The sequence below is a fragment of the Bemisia tabaci genome, chromosome 3 (genome assembly GCF_918797505.1).
Source record: "Bemisia tabaci chromosome 3, PGI_BMITA_v3".
NCBI lineage: Eukaryota > Metazoa > Arthropoda > Insecta > Hemiptera > Aleyrodidae > Bemisia > Bemisia tabaci.
The window spans coordinates 31184210-31203162 of NC_092795.1; the positions used below are offsets into that span (position 1 = coordinate 31184210).

An 18953-nucleotide genomic window follows, 5' to 3' on the forward strand; every position below is an offset into this window, starting at 1 on the left:
TGATCCAGCAATTTGGCAACAACGGATTCTCTTCATTTAAACCTATGTTAAATATTCGATACTAGTGCCCCTCCAAGAATTGATACATATATGATAGGTTTAAATGGATAAAAAGGGTGTTGTTAGTTTGCTGAATCCGCCAATGGTCTGCAACTTTGCAAAAGAAGACGCAAAGAGTATAAGACCAATATGTTGTCCTCAGGAAAAAACGATGAGATATTGTACATTAAAGTTCAAGGAGCCACACCACGGTCACGAGGAATCTAAGAGAAATCCAAGTTAAATGCGTCGTTGAAGGACTCAAATCCGCCGTCAAAAATCTGTTTCATCTATTTTTTGTTATCGTTCTCAAACTCAGCCTTGCTGTTCACCCCTTTTACAGTTATTTCCAATTTAAGCTTTTCGTGCACTCCTCCTCTTTTAATGTACATTTACTTATCAGTGGAATTGAATAAAAGACAGGACCCAGCTAAGAGGAAGAGGAAATAAAAAGTAGGGAACTTTCCATCAGATAAGATTTAAGAATTTAAGTTTTAATGAGCAAAAAGTAAGAAGACTTTTAAATCCTCTCTGAAAGTTTCATTCCTACTCTCCTAGGCCAGACTGCCGTCAATCTTCTTTCTCCGTGGCGCTGTTCTCCAATGAAAAATGCTTAAATACTCAATTATTGAGCTCGTCAAAGCATGTTTTCAGTAATTTTTTTCACATTTTGTGGAAATCATGTCCTGTTTGGAAAAATAGAGTTTGCGAAACAACCAACCTCACGACGCATTTTCGCGTACTTATTTTTATATTTTTTTTATTATTAAGGCCACATGGTCTTCCTTTTCGTCTCTTTCCTTTTTAAAACTTATTCTGTACGTTAGATCACGTGTGAATGCAGGCAAGGTAGCAATATTTGCAGACAACCTCCCATCTTTCTATTTTTTCGTCATTAATATTGTGAGACGGAGGCATTTGAAAACTGAGACGATGACTTATCGGAAAATTTTGAAGATAAAGATTTTTGGTCTTGTTCTGTACCCATATCAGGGCTGATACACCGTTTCTGCTGAAGGCGCAAATCAAACGAGATAGATTACAAGCTCTAGTGCTTTTTATAACCTAATCTTTTTGTATCTCACATAACCACACATAACAAACTAACGGCAAATACAAGAAAAATTCGATATAATCTAAAGTGATCTATCTAGACACGGAAACACTGCACTGTCAAATGCTCTTCATTAATTATCATTCATGATCATATTAATTTTTCGTCGCTGGAGTTTCATCCAACCGATCAATAGATTTTTCAGTTTAAATTTTACAGGAGACAGACTTTACACGAAGGAGGTACGGGAGCTGAGCATATTCCTATTTCGCCTTCAATTTTCGAAATAGGCCAGATAACATACTCCATACTGCAATAGTTATCAGATCAAGGCTTTGCAATTGCAAGCGATACCGCCTACAAATCTTGTCTCGCAGTAAGTCATGTCTAACTTCAATCTGAAGGTATTGGTATCAGATAGTATATGAATAATGTAAAAATAACGATGCACGCCTCAACTTTTTTGGGAGAAGTTGCAGTTGCTTTCCTAGCGTATATTCAGGAAACGATATACTGCAACCAACGGAGCTCTTGCACGCCTGAGGCATATGCAGTTTAAGTACTTTCTCTCATGTAAAATTTTGTGAGAAATACGATGGTGCCCTTGTTTTTTCTCCGAAATGAACTCCCGATCTTCAAAAAAGCTATTTAAGGTGGACTCTCCCATTACGTGGCTGATCCCTCCAATACGGCTTCTATATTGATAGCTTATTTTGGAGCTTGTAGGTTTATCTCAAAGAAAACTAGTGACACTATCGTGTTTCTCGGGAAATTTTACCGAATTGCGAATTGCTTGCGAATCTCAAATCCCTAAGGCATGCAAGAGATCAATCACAAAAATATTAAACGAATAAGTTTGATCAGGGGAAGAAAAGGGACCAATACATCCATCACTATCCAAAAATAATAAATCTCTGCATTATGGGCAGATACAAGAGACCCTCCACTAGTATCTTGGCCATGGTGGAAGCTTTTACTTTCGGTACTTCAGCATTCTACTGTTGACTTACCTCCATGATTGATGTTCAACAACGTGATGGCAGTTTCGTTTTGCAAACAAGCCGAAAATGGCCGAAGTTTGGGAAACTTGCTTGGCTTATGACGTCACCCGAATCTCATCATCCACCACGTAGGTAGGTTAACAGCCAAAATTAGGGTGATGACTGTTGTTCCCTTATAATTGTCCATAAGAAATTGTTGAATCTCCGATGATAAAAGCTTCCACCTGTCGCCGAGAGGCTAGTGGAGGGTCTCTTGTCTCTGATTATGGGATCTGTGTAATTAAAGTTCAAGGCTGTAAGCACTTCTTCAGACGCTTAGCTTGAAAGTTTTCACAGCTTTTGATGAGGCTGATTGTATGAGCTTAGAAAATCCATGACTGCGCGCTCGACACCTTCAATCGTGAGTGATATCTGGGGATTCTTTCTTTTCATTCACATTCAGTCACAGTCACAGCCATAAAATGAATGAAGGAGGAGGAGGAGGGGTGGAATAGAATAGAATGAGAGGCACTCGGACTCGGGACTCGGACAGGCTTAAATCAGATCTTTCTCAGGTATGATCGCAGGATTCACAGGTGAAAGGTCTCTAGATCCGTTGCCACCGCAACGCATATCTCTGAAAGCCGCACACTGGAAAATATCGCCAGTTTTGCTGGCTAAAGTTATACCTTATACGAAAACAAAAGTTGAGCCATTAGCCGACTTTAAGAAAGAAACAATGTGCAGGAGCAGAAGGATGTTAATATATTTACAATTTTACCTTAACAAAGTGGACATGCAAACGTTTCGACCAAAACTATGCAATCATTGCACATATTTATAAAGTCGGCAAATAGCTCAACTTTAGTTTCTACATTATGAGTAGCCGAAAACTGAAAAATCTTGTTGTGCCTCATTATAATGTAACGCAAATCCCACGCATTTAAGCGGAAGCAGTATAGTAGTCCGCGCGCCAAAGTCAGCTGTAAATATGTTTGAATCTATCATTCCTTTTTTCCATGGAGAAAACTCGAAAGAAATCAAATATGGTTTCATTAATAGTCAGAGACAATCAGAGCAATTTAACCAGATACCTAGGTTTCCCTGCTAAAAATGTTCCATGTGAATTCACATAGAAATATGACTCGATTTCCAGGTGATCTCATGGAAATCGACTGACATCGTGTCCTTCGGCACGGAAATCATAACGTCTCTATGCAACTCACATGGAGGCATCATGGTCACTTCCATCAAATCTTCATGGAAATGAAAATGAGAAATTTCCTTGCGATCTCGACATGGAACTCGTGACGTTTCCATGCGATTCGTACAGAGACCAGGTCATTTCCATCGGGTCTTCATCTGGAATAAAGAGGCTTCTTCTTCTTCTTCTTCTTCTCGCCCCTCGTATACCTCCTACTCTTATTCTTCTTCTTATTCTTCTTCTCAGGGAGCGTTTACAAATTACGTAACGCACTTTTTCAGCATTTTTGAGCCCCCCGCCCCCCTAGAGCGTTACGTATTTTGTAAACAGCACCTCATTATCCTCCTCCTCCTTCTTCTTCTCATTTTCTTATTATTCCTATTATTGCTCTCATTCTTCTTCTTCTTCTTCTTCTTCTTCTTCTTCTTAGCCTTCTTTTTCTCATTCTTCTTTTTCTTAGCCTTCTTTATCTTATTCTTCTTTTCCTTAGCCTTCTTTATCTTACTCTTCCTTTTCTTAGCCTTCTTTTCTTAGCATTCTTTTTCTTATTATTCTTTTTATTCTTCTTCATCTTCCTACTCATTCTTCATACTTCCTTCTTATTCTTCTTCTCATCCTTTTTATTCTTATTCTTATTCTTTTTCTTATTCTCTTTATTCTTTATCTTCTGCTTATTATACTTCTTCCTCTCCTTCGTCGGCGTCGTCATATTTGTCGTTGTCCTTTACGAAGTCTTCTTTTCTATTTTCTTTGACCACTGTGCGCCGGGCTGAGCAGTGAAGCCTCGTGGCCGCGCGCCGCGCCGCGGTCTGAGCTGGTGCCTCACCTGGCCGGGCTGCTCCGCCACGGTACGGCCGCGGACCTAGTCAGAGCTGCTTTAATGTCTGCTTTCTGGCGTTCTGGCGGAGCGGCCGAGCGGCAGAGCGCCAGAGTGGGGAGAGCCAGTCTTCAGGAGAGGGGCGCCGCCGCCGTGCCGCCGAGCCGAGATGTGAAAGTATGCTCCCAACCCAAGTACACCGTAGTTGTCTTCCAAGCCACCAGCTGTAAAATCATTCAAGGATCGAAAATGGCGATACGCCTTTGAAAACAGGTCAATAGTTCCCTTCATGCCGCCCCGTTTCGTTTCACGCCTTCTCCGCGGTTTTCCCAAGAGCTTTCCGCGAGGTCAATCGAATATCTTACGTGGATACGTTTGCTGTGTTTGCCCGGTGTGATGTGGAGCCAGATCGAGCCTGGATTCTGCTCTTGACGACAGTGTAGTGCGCGTACAGGTGGTTTGTTATTATTTCTCTAAGCACAGTTAGACCAGTGCTCATTTTGAATTCGACGTTTCAGTTTCCTAACGTATCTCTCCTGTTTTGTATAATAACTCGGTCAAGTGCTGGCTAAATCTATGATTAGAATGGTGACAGGGGAATGAAAGATACGCATCTGTGCGTGATCGGGTGTTAAATCCCTCGGGAGTGTGCGTGTTTACTGTGTACATCATTGTGGAATAGTGCGCCTGGAAGTTATACTCATTTGATGTTGCTGGTGCGGTCCCAGATCTGGAATATATCCAATGGTGACTTGAACCCCCGAGAAGGAAAGTGTTAGTCTGAGTGTTCGGTGTCGGTGGATCATCCCTCCTGAATTGGATTAACTCAAGGGATGAGATCATGTTATGAATCAATCAAGGAGTGGAGGAAAATATTCTTGATGCTCGACAATAAGTAGGATTATCATTATGCAACGACAATGGTTGGCAATAGTGACCTTATTTCACATTTATTCCGCAGGTAACTTATATTCTTTACGTTTGATTTGCATGTTTGTCTCATAGCTACGGCAACTGTTGACATTTATATCATTTACAATATAATAGTATATAATACGATGCTTTTTGTAATGGTTACTCTTCGATAAGTTACATCCAGATAGACGATTCTTCCACTCGTGATGTATCAAGAAAGACGGAAGATTCTGACGAAGTATCCACAATCCACTTGTGCTCCACTTCCCATACATGGTTATTATCACTAAGTTCATGACTTACACTATCTGGGGCATAAAAAGCCGAAAGTTTTCTAAAAGTTAGGGGATGCAGAATTGATCTGAATATGAAGAATGCCTGAAAACTGCAACAAATCCCCCTCTTTAGAGTGGGGGAGGAATTTCGAGTGAAAGGAGAGAGGGGTCCAGAACTTTCCTCTATTCCTCAGTCACTCTTAAGCAGGCTATTTGAAGGGCGGCGTCTCACCTTTAAAAAAAAGCCCATTGGTCGATCCAGCAAACTGGCAACATTGTTTTTCTCCATTCAAACTTATGGAAATATATCGATTCTTGGAGGGACCAGGTGCTCCTACAATCGATTATTTACCATGGGTTATGGAGGGAATCCGGTGTTGCCAAATTGCTGGATCCGCCTCTGAAAGAGTCCTTCGATTTTGTCGTTTTACTGTCCAATATTCAAATCTGAGGGTACACACAAACTCCTCGTCCTTATTGAGAACCCTGTGAAGCTACCTCAGCTTCTGAACCTCAATTTTATAATTGTATTGAACTCTTTTTTCCTCAGTTACATGAGAGGAAATTGAAGGAAATCACTGAAAGGTGGCAGCTATGTGCGGATCCAATATAGGTGAAAAGAGCGATCAGAGCCTCCCCCCCCCCCCTCTCTGAGCATCTACCCCTGCCTCAGAATATTTAGGGAAAGGGTTAGAGAGGGCGAAGATCAGTGCAGACAGCGTCATTCTTAGGGCTATAAATTTGAATTCGATTTACCCTCCCACCGCCCCCTCCCGTCTCGGGCATGAGAAATCGATTGCTTGGAGATTTCAAGAGGCCCCTGGCCCCTGCTCCATCCCGCCCTCTGAAAAGTCATTTCAGGCTTCTCGTCTCGTTTTTAAGTTATCGCTTCGACAGCTGTAGTTTAAATGACGTCTGTCGCCAAAAGCGGTCAATGCATGGGAAACCCATAAGGATGAAAAGATTCGCATCCTGCGTTGCAGCTTGTGAGTTTACGGCAGTTTTCCATTGAAATAGGGTTTACTCCACAGGTTTATGATTCTCAAATAGATATTGCGTAATTTCAAGGCACGAGGATTCTATTGCTGAAATCTTCAGTCTTGATATTTGCATTTCAAAATTGACACCCCCCCCCCCCATTCCTCATAAATACATTGCAAGAGATGAAGGAACAAGTTCGTTAATGTATCGTAACTCCACGAATGCTCGGCACGCGTTGGGTAACTGTTGAACATCACATCAGACGATTTTGTAGTTAAATATTTTGGTACGTTTTGAAGCTGCATGACTTTGGGGGGTGAGGTCCAGTGAGACAAATCCCCGGTAAATACCTGGAGCATTCACTGAAGAATAGGCATGACTCTGAGCACGAAAACTCGGACCGCATAGGGGCGACATAGAAATCCCAGTCGTTCCGGTCGGTTCCCAGTCGACTTCCCAGTCGGTTCGGCCGGAACTTCCGGGTGTAAAGGCCGGAACTTCCAGCTTTAGCAGCCATTGATCCGGCTCTTGAGCCAGGATCAGTCAAGAGTTCTGGAACTCCCGGCTTCTGAGCCCGGAACGGATGATGTGATTGCTTACCGCGTTCACAGCTGGAGCTTTCTTCAGTGAAGAAGTTTTACAATTAGTTGTCTCGATACATGCAATATAGACGGTTTTTTAGCTGGCTCATTGGGTCAAATTTTAGGAGAAGGAACTCGAGTACATTGCAGCATTACTGTTTTACACATTCATCTAGCCCAGCTCATAATGACTGTGGCCAAGATTGTCCGACACTCTTTGTCTCTGGAAGAAAGCTTGGAAGTTTCACCGATAATTGGACGACATTTTGCAATTAGGTGCTACAATTTCTAGCTTATCCGTAAAAACACATCACAGGACGTGTCGTTCTGTCATGATTTGGTCATTTCTGGTCTCTATTTAGATCTAGATCTAGCCTAAACATGGATCTGAGGGCTTTTTCGAACGCCCTCGAGAACGCGGATTTTTCTGCATTCAACCGCAAACCCGCATTTTGCGCCAAAATCGGTCTCCAAACCCATTTTTATGCCAAAAGTAAACCCAAAAAGAGACCGAAAATAAACAAATCATGTATTCCGATAATTCAGACACTCAATGAGCAAAAAATCGTGGAATTGAGAAAATTCAGGGTGAGCTCAAAAACGGCCCTTGTCTAGGTATACCCATTCCACCTTTATTATAAAATTGGATCGCCAAAGGCAGACGGCTTACATCCGGCAAACTAAAAACCACTTTAATTTTAAATCGAATTTTACATATTTTTCTATCAAAGTCCCTTTTTAGTTTGTCTGATCAGTCGTAAATGGACCATAGCTGGTTCATGGGAAAGTTGGCGATGAGAAACTAGATCTAATCAGGAGTCGGTCATGGGCGATTCCACGGCACCCATGGAAGCCAATCAAGGATTTGACTTACTGTCACTGCTATTCGCTTGATAGGCTACCCTGCCGTGCTAAGGAAAAACGCCGTATGAACTTTCGAGAGTTGCCAAACTTCCTTCGACAAAATGTTTATTATTGAGGAAATTTATGAATATTTTTCCTTACAATTTTCAAGGACTATAGTTGAAATTGCTATCAAAATTGTCTGAAAAATTAGAAGAAAAATATTCATAAGTTTAGCCGGAAATTCGTGCTTTATCAAAGGAAATTTGGCAACGCAAGAAGGTTCATACGGCGTTTTTTGTTAGCACGGCAGTACCATGAAAGCACTCCTTCCGCTCGAAGGAACAGTTCACTTTGCACCGTTAAACTTTCTGGGTTCTTTTGTCGTTTTCTTCGAATTGCGGTGATTTCGTCACCAAGCTGATTCCTCTTTCCAGCAGGACCTGATACAGGACATGCAACCTTGAATCGTCTTATTTATCGAGACGACATTCATGAAAAAGTGACATGGTATATTTGTTCCGTGAGCAGCAAAATTAAAATGCGGATGATTTCCTTTTTTGTAAAGTTAACCGGGCACACTCCGGGGGTCTTTGCAGAAGCCTCTTAAACACATCCACGAAGCTGCTTGCTTCCTCATCCATCCATCGAATTCGAAAAATAATTTCATCTACAATGTTCTTCGCGCAAATATCATTGAAATTCCCGGAAATGTCCTCGGAAATTTTGTCGCGAATACAAGATTTCCTGGAGATCATGTGAGTATGCGGTTTAGTACCCATCACCTCACGGGAAAATAGGGTTTGTTAATAGCACTTGACTTTGGAACATAACTGAAATGCTGACCTCAAAGCCTTTAGAAACTGGGCCCAGTGTTCGAGACCCTCATGAGGTCAGTATCTGAAATCCCTGAGGTCAATGCTCTGAGGACTCGAAGTTCAGTATTTCGATCTGTTCCAAAGACAAGTGCTCCTGACCTGACACTTGCCATTTACCAATTGGACTGCATTTTGCAAATTTGGAACTATAAATTCTGGCTTTTCTGGAAAAACACGTATGTCCATAGGGAAACTAATATAACATACGTTGTTTTTAACCCGGGCGAGAATTTATAGTTCCAAATTGCAAACTTTAGTCAAATTATTTTGCAAATTTAGCAATCTTGCAATTAGGAACTAAAATTTCTAGCGGAGTTCAGAAACAACGCATGTACCATTAGTTTCCCTGTGCGCATAAGTGTTTTTACAGATGAGCCAAAAACTGTAATTCCGAATTTCAAAATGCGTTTTAGTCCAATTAGTCTCCCACTCACAACTAATTAGTTTGGACTTTTTTGGTTTTTGGATTTTTTTTTTTTACTTTTTCGAGGATCTCACGGTGCGGCGCGGCCGGCGATGATGACCTGCCTCGCCGCGGTCGCGGGTCTGAGCCGTGCGGAGCTGATGCTGGCCGAGCGAGCGAGCCATGGACAAAGTTTCCACCGCTCGACATTCTTGGAACTCGGTGAAAGTGACTTGTGCTTGAGGAGGAGCCCCTACCCTACCGCGGCCGCGGCCACCGCGAGCCCCTGCCCCGAGCCGCGGGCGCATCGCGCACCCATCCTTGTCAGCTCGCATGTGAAAACCCAGCCTCGTCATATCCGAAAACTGAGACTAATGGCCTGGTTACACGATCAAATTCCCGTCAAATTCCGATCAAAATGATGACCAAGATGGCGGTCGAGAGTTATCTAGAATGATGAGTAAAATTAATTAAAACAGCGTGTTGATTGAAATAAGCATGAAATGCTTATAGCACGGTTGTGTGGAAAGCACGGGTGGAATAGAAGGATGAGCCCCTCAGTTCCATCATCTACCATCAAATTTTTGCAGGCCGCAGAAATTTGATGGTAGATGGTGCGCACCAGTCACCATTTGATCGGAATTTGACGGGAATTTGATCGTGTAACCAGGCCATAAAAGAGACCCTCCACTAACCTCGTGGCGACAAGTGGAAACTTTTACATTCGGGGATTCACATAGAGTACATTGAGTCGAAATGTAAGTCGGAGAGCTGGCGCCACTTTAAAGCATATTCCAGGTTCCAGGTCCCGAATTCCGAGACCCCTGTGTGACGCCGGGTCACTTTTTCGATACATAATCGACTGTTTTCGATACACGGGGACCCGGCCATCCAATGTAAACAAAGAAGATAGGAATTACCATGTATTCCACACTGCCATTTTTGATTAAACATGTGTCAAAAAAGTGACCGAAGTTCAGCGCACACCGGGCTCGGAACTCGTCGAGCTGAACACGGTGCCAGCTCTCCCATTTACATTACGACTCTACGTACTCTATAGGGATTCAACATTCCTTTATGGACATAATTAAGAGGCGCAGCAACAGTCATCATCTTTTTTTCGGTTGTTGACCCACTTGCTAGGTGGATGACGAGCTTCGGATGACGTAATAAACCAAGTTTTCTTTTTTTATTTTCGTTTTACACGCTAAATGGTGCCCACTGCATGTAGACATATTGTCGCTCCCCCGACAGGAGGACGTGAGAGCATAACGACGGTGAAACTACCAGACCACGTATCTCGGTTTGCGACGTTGCAGACCTCCTGTCATACTTTATTTTTTAAATTGAAAACTACTCAACGTCAATTCTCAAAAACTTTCGTGTATTTTTCTCTTTAAGCGAAGAAAATTCTGTTAAAATTTCAAAAAATTATTTCGATTTGTTCTCTTTCAAAAAAACAAAACGAGAGCGGAGATTTTTAAACACCGCAAACGAGGTACGTGTTTTGGTAGTTTTACCGTCAATAACCGTATTTCAAACTGAGCTGAAAAGCACGCAGTTATACGAACAACAGGGCGCATCTCAATAAGTAGTCTCACCTCTCCGTTAGTGGAGTCACGATTGATAAAGGCAACCGCTCGCATAGGGAAACAATAGCAACTACGCTGTTTCTGAAATAAGCCAAGAAATTCGACCTCACTTCCCTCCCTGCTGAACCGGGTCCATTTAAGTTTGCATGATACCGACTCGACAGAGGTGGGCAAAGCGTGGGAGAAGAAACTGAAGTGGAAGAATTTGCTGCTCCGATATTTGGCACGGTGTCACGGAAGAAACCGATCAAGTCGTGCAAGTTCTGCACCGTTGGATTTCTGACACCGAACGCCGAGGAGCACGCCGCCATTCCGCGAAAATCTCATCTATCTCATCCTCAACTTCTTATGGAAGAGTTGACTCCGTCCTGAAAAATTATTTCCGGTCCTTGTGAAATGTTTCCTCTTTCCTCTCCACCATTATCGTCATCTCTTGACGTCATTGATACCATTATCTTCATCAGTGCTTCGATTCCATGACCGTCAAAAGTTCCGGAATTTTTTTAAGATTTTTTCAAAAGGTCCAAGAAAGTTCCGGAAAATGCCAAAGATCCGGAACATTTCAGGAATTTCAAAAGCTCCGGGAAAAATCCAGAAAAATTTCAAAAGTTCCGAAATTTGGTACTAGTTCCGGGAAATGTTTTAATCCATCGTGTGGGGTTTGATATTTCTTCACCACGGCCGTTATGATGACAAACGCGATGTAATCAGTGGAGTTTTCTTACGGGAATTCTAGAGAATACAAGTATGACACAAACGGAGGGGGTGTAAATGATACGATTTCAGCTATTTCGCCTTCAATTTTCGAGGTAGGCCAGGGAACATCCTCCAGGCAGCAATTCTAGGTTTTGCATCTCGAGTTGCCTGCAAATCTTGCATTTGTTGAACCTACCCCATGATCCGTTAGCTATGGGTTAGGGGTTTCTATTCGTTTTTCCATGATAGATTATGAGGGTATGATTTAAAAATAATAATTTATTCCTGAATTCAATTGAGAGAACAGTGCTTCCCAAGCACGTATGCATATCTCCATTTCCAAGTCGCAAAAGAGACACAAACGATTCAATTTTTCCAGTGATATATGAATGTAAATTCCGGTCTGAAATTGTGCCGATTTTTTAGTTTAACCGGAAGAAAAATCAGTTCAAAATGCCCGACAGTTTCTCACTAAAAGTGAAAATACCTAGCTAAAGGTTGCTGCATCGAAATACACGTAGATGGACCGCGTTTAACAGAAAGGAACCAATCCACGTCAGTTGAACTAAGTTAAGCAGAAAGGAACCAACCCACATTTTGGAAAAAATTGAGTTATGAGTGGTTTTGAACTCAACCACTGCTCTACTATCTATCGCCAAAAATTCAAAGTTTTTGTTGAAGCAAATTTTGCAGAAATTGAACTTGAAGTTTATCTTTTACATTGAGTCTTATGGAGGAGCCAAACTTTAAACCTTTTTTTCTCGGTTCGATCCTGATGTGGCTTGGTTCCTTTCTGTTTAACTCCGTCCAGTTATTGCCAAATTTAACTGGGCATGTCAATTTTTTACGAGAGAACGTTTGTGCGGATTCCTTTGAAAATTTTAAGGAATTTGCCTTGTATTATGGAGAAAATTTACTAAAATTTGCAAGAAAATCCGCCCAACCGTTCTCATGTAAAAAATTGATTCGCCCAATTAAATTTTGCAATATATAATGTGGTTTGATTCCTTTCTGTTCAACGCGGTCCATATATCCTCCCATCTCAGATACGATGATAGCACGCCACTTCTACCGTCACCCCTTTCCCCCAGCTATTTGCTATGTAGAACATAGTGGTAGGCGGTACAGGGTGAAAAATTTCGGATGATGCAATTCGGGTTGGATTCCCCTTCTACCCCCTTTTAATTCCACAGCATCTATCGTTGATCCTATGAGCATAGTTCGACGTCATGCGTGCTCTCACCAGTTTCTCCAGTTTTATTAAAAATTGATGAGTTTCATAGTCATGAACCCGTTTCTACGCGACGAAAAATGGAGAAACATTGTTAGTCGGTAAGAGACGGAATGTGCAAGGAGCGTGGCAGTTCGCGGCGGGTTTTTGGCGGGGCTGTTGACCCGATGGCCGGCGCAATGCCGCGCTGCCGAGCGCTCCTAATTCGCCCCTCGGACGTAAAATCGTATCTCAATTTCCATGTGAGTCATGCCGTCCGTAAAGCTCCTTGCATTCCGGGGCTCTCTCGGATATTAAAATAAGCGCTTCCGTCAAAAGAGAGACGAATTTGTGCCGGAATCGGCCTGAAGTTACGTTTCCACTTGCAGCGCAGCGGCGGGAAGTTGGACGCGCGAATTGCCTTATCGGTCAGGTACGCATCGGTAGCAACAGGTAGCTTCAAAATATATTGCTATCATGATGTCATGACGGTACACGGAGAAAAAAACTTCGTGCGTGGGACCCGAAGTTTAGGTCATATGGATCTCTGAAGTTTTCGGATTGAGCATCCGAACACTTAAGGTCCAGCTGCTGAGGTTTGGATCACACATCTGAAACTTCAGTTCTTACATCTGAAGTACTTCAGATGTAAGAACTGAAGTTACAGATGTGTGATTTGAACCTCGACAGCTAGACCTTAAGTGTTCGGATGCTCAATCCGAAAACTTCAGAGATCCATATGATCTAAACTTCGGGTCCCACGCACGAGGTTTTTTTCTCCATGTAGGTATGCAAAACCTCAAGGTGCAGGAATCTCAAAATGTTCAACACTGCGAAAACCCAGTTTGACGTCTAAAAACTTGATTTTCAGTTTTCGATGCCAAACACTTTCTCGCCCTACACTCAAGAGCAATGGGCCACAGTTTAAAGCCATAATTTGCATAATTCATGATGTTAAGATAATTTACATTGAATCATTTCAAGGGTTGCACCAGTGGCCAGTGACGGCAAAATGTATCCGATTTTTTTTCAAATTACCCATTTTTCTTCCTCATAATCTAAACTAATCTATGCCTAACGGGTCAATTTTTGGAATTTTTGAGTACTTTTCTTGTAATGCAGAATCAACCCTTCTAAGGTGTGATAAAGGAATCTCACTTTTCTCCCCTCTTGAGGCAGAGTTCGACTAGAGTCCTTTTATAGAGAGAGTTGAGACAACGCAGCTTATGGATGTCACAAACGGGAGTAAAAATTACACAAATCGGACGCTTTTTGTAATTTTTGATCATAACCCATTCCCGAATTTCTATTTCTGTCCCCTCTCTCATTTCATTTGTTCCTTGCCGTACTCCAAATTCCCCGGTCCATTCCAGCTCATGATCTTTGCAGTTGGTGAAGTTGTGATCTTCATTCCTGTTTGACACTGGGATGGCCTAAAATACGGGAACCAATCAGAAATGGATTCGCATTGTCTTTATTCTCAGTATACAGAATCTCAACTGACTCTATCGTAAAAAAATGACGCTCGGTCGCGCGGGGAACTTCGCGTCCCACAGTGCCTGTGTAGACGTGGCTTAAATTAATCCGCACCGATACCCGCGCGCAACCGGCTGGCTCAGTGTGGAACGGCCCTTATGCCGCTGGTCACCTTCATTTTCCTCGACCCACACTCACCACCGCAACGCCTCATATCATGCGGGTTCCAGGTCCTCTCATCTCGGTGCTCATTACGCCCGGCTCGGTTCCGTGTCTCAACTCTCAATCTCTCGATTCTGAATTCGTCAGATTCGTGCATGAATATTCTAGCGAGGAGCTGCAGAATCGTCCCGTATTTTGAATCAATATATGGTCGAGAAACTCTATGCAAATCAGAGGTCGTTCCGTATGAGTTGGTCATTTCGTCGTTTAAATATTGTGCGAGGTTCAACGGGGCTCCATTGCTTTTTACCTTACTTGTCCGTTGACTAGTGCAAATTTGTCAAGAGTGGGGTTCGAGATTTCCCGGAAAGACGGATTCCGGCACAAAAGGAAATTCCGCGGAAATTCCCCGGACCCTGTTCTACGTATTGTAATTTCGCAGTAGGCTCCGGGAACAAGTCGAAGAATATATGTTTCTTTGAACTAAATGCAAATTAATTTTAGCTTTTAGCCCTCAATCGGTCCTTTCAGAGAAATTGTTCCCGCCCACGAGATACGGCTGTCTGATTCCGAAATCCCGCTCTCCCAGTATACCGCAGGAATCCGTAAACAAGGTTCCAGCTTACGTCTCTAATTAAAAATGAAAAATCGTACATTTAATTAAGGAAAAATGCAGGCGGAACATAACAAATTGTTAACCAGAGCTCACCAGTATTGCTCATCAGACGAGCCGAAATATGGTTCCCTCGGATTTTCATTTGCCGGGTTGAGAATTGTAAAATCCGAATTTAAATATGAATTCCCCCCATGCACTGTCTGAATTTGTCAACATAGACCATGATTTCCTTTTAAGAGGTGGCTCTTTTCATTCCGACTCCTTCATGTAGAAAACGATAATAATTTGACGAGAAATCAGGTTTTTTAGACAAATATGAATGCATATGCGCCACCTCGGCGTATTTAATTAATAATTTTTTTTTTTTTTTTTTTTTTTAAAAAATCAAGTTTTCGGCAAGTTTGATTTATTCTCCTTGTTTTTGTTCTAGCACTGGAAAAAAAACACATTGGATCTAGAGTCCAGACTCTTAAGCACATCGACAAGAAAGAATACTCTTGATTCAATCAGATTGAAGAAGACCAGACAGAAGAATCAGACCAAACCAAGCCTCTTAATTTGAACGGATTTCCTTTCGATTTAAGCTTAAATCTCATTGAATCAAGAGTCCTTTATCTTGTCAATATTTTCAAGAGTCTAGACTCTAGACCCAATGTGTTTTTTTCCAGTGAGACCCTCTGAAACGCAGGAGCCGCCCCTCCCCCCGCCCCAAATGACGCCACTGATATTTATTATTTTCCCCTTTTTTCAAGTGCTCGCCCATTGTCACAGGCGTTGTGTCGAAAACCAGAAAACATGGACATCGGGCCTCGGATTCAGGCTCGAAAGTGCGAGTTGGCGTTGCGAGTGTGCTTTGCAATGGATCGATTGATCTGCCTTATAAACCCATGAAAAAGGATCGATAATCAGGGTGTTGGCAACGAACATCTTATAACAATCGATTCTTTGTCACAGCTTCAAATGGGGGAATATCGATAATGGGTCATTCCCGCTTCGCCACCGGAGGGTGCATGATTGAATATGCACTTGTGCAGTTAGCGTCATTAGTCACTCGGGTAAGCTTCTGATGCAGCCTTGCCAAAGCTCGCTCGCACGGTGGCGGACGCGGAGAGAAGCGCTGGGTTTCCAGGACGATATGATCGCGATGCCCTCATACATCTACTAGAGCGGAGTGTTGATAAAACCGCAAAAAGCGGGTCCTTCTCCGTGGCAGGGGACATGGGCGGTGGAAACACAGCGCGGCAAGATGATGATGATTGATAAATGGAAGCCGAAGCCAGTATGTTTGCTGCAATTGCAAGCTGTGCCGCATTGACGACCCGTGCGAGCGGTTAGGCTGCGACAGCCTATCCTCTCGACTTGCTCTCTGCCCTGACCGCGAATTCTATGAAATCTAATCCAGGACCCCACGGATCGAATCGAGAAAAATAATCCTGCACCCATTTCGAATGACGATTCCCATAGTACCTTTATAGGGTGAGTATGGACCCTGAGTTACATATGGAGATCTTAGGATCCAAAAAAAGGGCGACGACTCTAGATCTCAGGTGAGAAGGGGTAGTTGCCAACCTTTGACGTTTATCACTTGCTCCACCTGTTACCAGCTGCCGTGCTAAGGAAGAACACCGCATGAGCCTTCAGACGTTACCATATTTCCTTCAAGGAAAATCGGCTTTACTGAGAAGCTTGTGAATATTTTCCCTCAAATTTTTCAATCGATTTTGTTCACGATTTAACCGAAAATGATCTGAAAATTTCAAGGAAAAATATGCGCAACTTCCCTACAAATACATTTATTATTCGGGGAAATTTGGCAACTCTCGAATGTTCATACGGCGTTCTTCTTTAGCCCGGCAGAGTTATACCCTTACCTATATGGACGTGCTAAGGAGGAACGCCGTGTAAGCCTTCAGACGTTGCCTAATTTCCCTCGTTAAAAACCGAATTTACTGGGAAATTGAAAATATTTTTCCCCAAAATTTTCAGATAATTTTGTACGCAATTTACTCTGAATTATCTGGAAAAGAGGAAAAATGTGTTTTTAATTACGTCAAAAATACATGTTTTATCAAAGGAAATTTGGCAACTCTCGAATGCTCATATGACGTTCTTTCTTAGCACGGCAGAATACGGTCGGGTAATACCTCCTTCCTAAGGCACAATGGACTTTGATCATTCGGCCATTGCTATATTTCTTCCGACAAGAAACAAATTTTCTAGGAAACTTTATAATTATTTGCATCAAAAATGTTAGACGACCTTGTAAACCAACGCTCCTGAAAAATTTTTGAAGAAACCTACGCATAACTTTCCTCACTATTCCATCTGAAGAAATCCTGGCAACGTCAGAAAGTTCATACGGCGCCGGCGTTTATCCTTGCCACTGCAGCGTACGAAATTTGACAACGCAGCTATCAGCTTTATCGAACGACTGGCACCATTAAGCTTTCTCAAGAAAAGTACACTGATCTGGGTAAATCCATGAGCGCTCTTGTTACTCAATGTTTACTCAATTTGCTCTCTCTTCATAGCGCGCGGCGCGGCGCGGCAGAACATGGACAAACGTCCAGCCTCGAGCAGTGAGGCAGCAGAAGCAGCATTTTCTCTCTTCTTGCCTTCATGCCTCCCTCCCCCCCCCCCCCCCCCCGATCCAACAAGCAGTTCTATTGCCTTGCGGGCGCACCTCTCCTCATTCCGAAATTAGTTTCAATAATCAGAAGATGAGAACCTCGGGTTTTCCCATAGAGTACATAGAGTCGTAATGTAAGTGGGTGAGCTGGCGCCACTTAAAAGCATATTCCAGGTCCCCGAATCCGGGACCCCTGTGTGACGCCGGGTCACTTCTTCGATACATAATCGATTGTTTGCGATACACGGGTACCCGGCCATCTGATGTAAGCGAAGAAGATAGGAATCACCACGTATTCCATACCGCCATTTTGGATCGAACATGTATCGAAAAAGTGACCCGAACTCGGCGCACACCGGGCTCGGAACTCGTCGAGCAGAACATGGCGCCAGCTCTCCCATTTACATTACGACTCTATGTACTCTATGGGTTTTCCCGACTTGCTGTTCAGAGAAACGAGAGCCATTCTACCGTGCTAAGGAAAAACGCCGTATGAACCTTCAGGCGTTGCCACATTTCCTTTGGTAAAACATGAATTTTCTGGTAAATCTACAAAGATTTTTCTCTCAATTATTCAGATAATTTTCCCCCCAATTTGTTCTAAATTTCCTGAAAATTTCAAGGAAAAATATCCATAACTTTCCTCAAATGTAAACATTGTATCGAGGGAAATTTGGCAATTCTCGAATGTTCATACGGCGTTCTTCCTCAGCACGGCAGGCTGATAGAGCCGCTCCAACGTAGAGATCATAACCTTCGTTGAATGTATACATCATGACTTGGCTAATTAGGCAATTATCATACCTATAAGTAATGACTTAATGCGCGCAGTAGAATATGTCCCAAGTATCTGATCCTACATTTTAGGTATGCCGGTGAATGTAGATCTAAGGATATTTTTGCCAGTCCGACAAGTGTCCTCAATAAATACAACTTGAGAAGAATCAGTATGAGGAGATGCAGACCTGTTAAGTGTTGGGATACGTTCATGCTTGATTCCTTCAGGTGCAGACTGATGTATGTAGTGTGCTGATTATTGAAATTGATAGACAAAGCGGAAAGGGAAAAGGAAGCGAAAAGGAGACAAGGGGGAGATGAGCGATCTTATTGGTTGAAACGGTTGGTTGGTACATATAAACTCGGGGAAAATGATGGACTAACTTTGGGGTCTCTCGTGAGTTGCCGTCAGTTTAGTCTATTATTTATCTCCTTTATCCATTGCAGCCACCCGCTTCCACCAATAGGATTGCTCTATTTTCTCCTTTCCTTCTTTGTCTATCCCTCAGTCCTTCAATTTCAATAATCACCGCAAAGGGTTGATTTGATTGAGACGCGTCGAGTCGTTGTCAAATCGATTTGAGTCCGTGGGGTCATCTACATTAAGTAGCAGACTCACGCAGTTTTGATGCCGTGTCTACCAATCCTATTTTCGCAGTGACACGATTTGAGCACTTAATTAAGAGTGTGTCAAGTCTAATCTCACACAAGTCCATGACATATAGGGTCGCCAGACACAATTTAATGACGATAAGACTTAGTTGTCAAATGGACCAACAATGAACCATCATGTTAGGTATAAAGGCCTTATGGGCTACATTAAGC

The 18953-nt window shown here is 42.7% G+C and overlaps 1 protein-coding gene across 1 annotated transcript in view; it reads left to right on the forward strand.

Moving 5' to 3' along the window:
• The first annotated feature begins 4216 nt into the window (after positions 1 to 4216).
• Cad96Ca (tyrosine kinase receptor Cad96Ca) overlaps positions 4217 to 18953 on the forward strand; it is a 53385-nt gene continuing 38648 nt past the window's right edge. Inside the window, exon 1 of the mRNA XM_072298159.1 lies at positions 4217 to 5055. Coding sequence (XP_072154260.1) covers positions 5004 to 5055 — 52 coding nt within the window. The 5' untranslated portion in view covers positions 4217 to 5003. The remainder of the gene's footprint in view (positions 5056 to 18953) is intronic.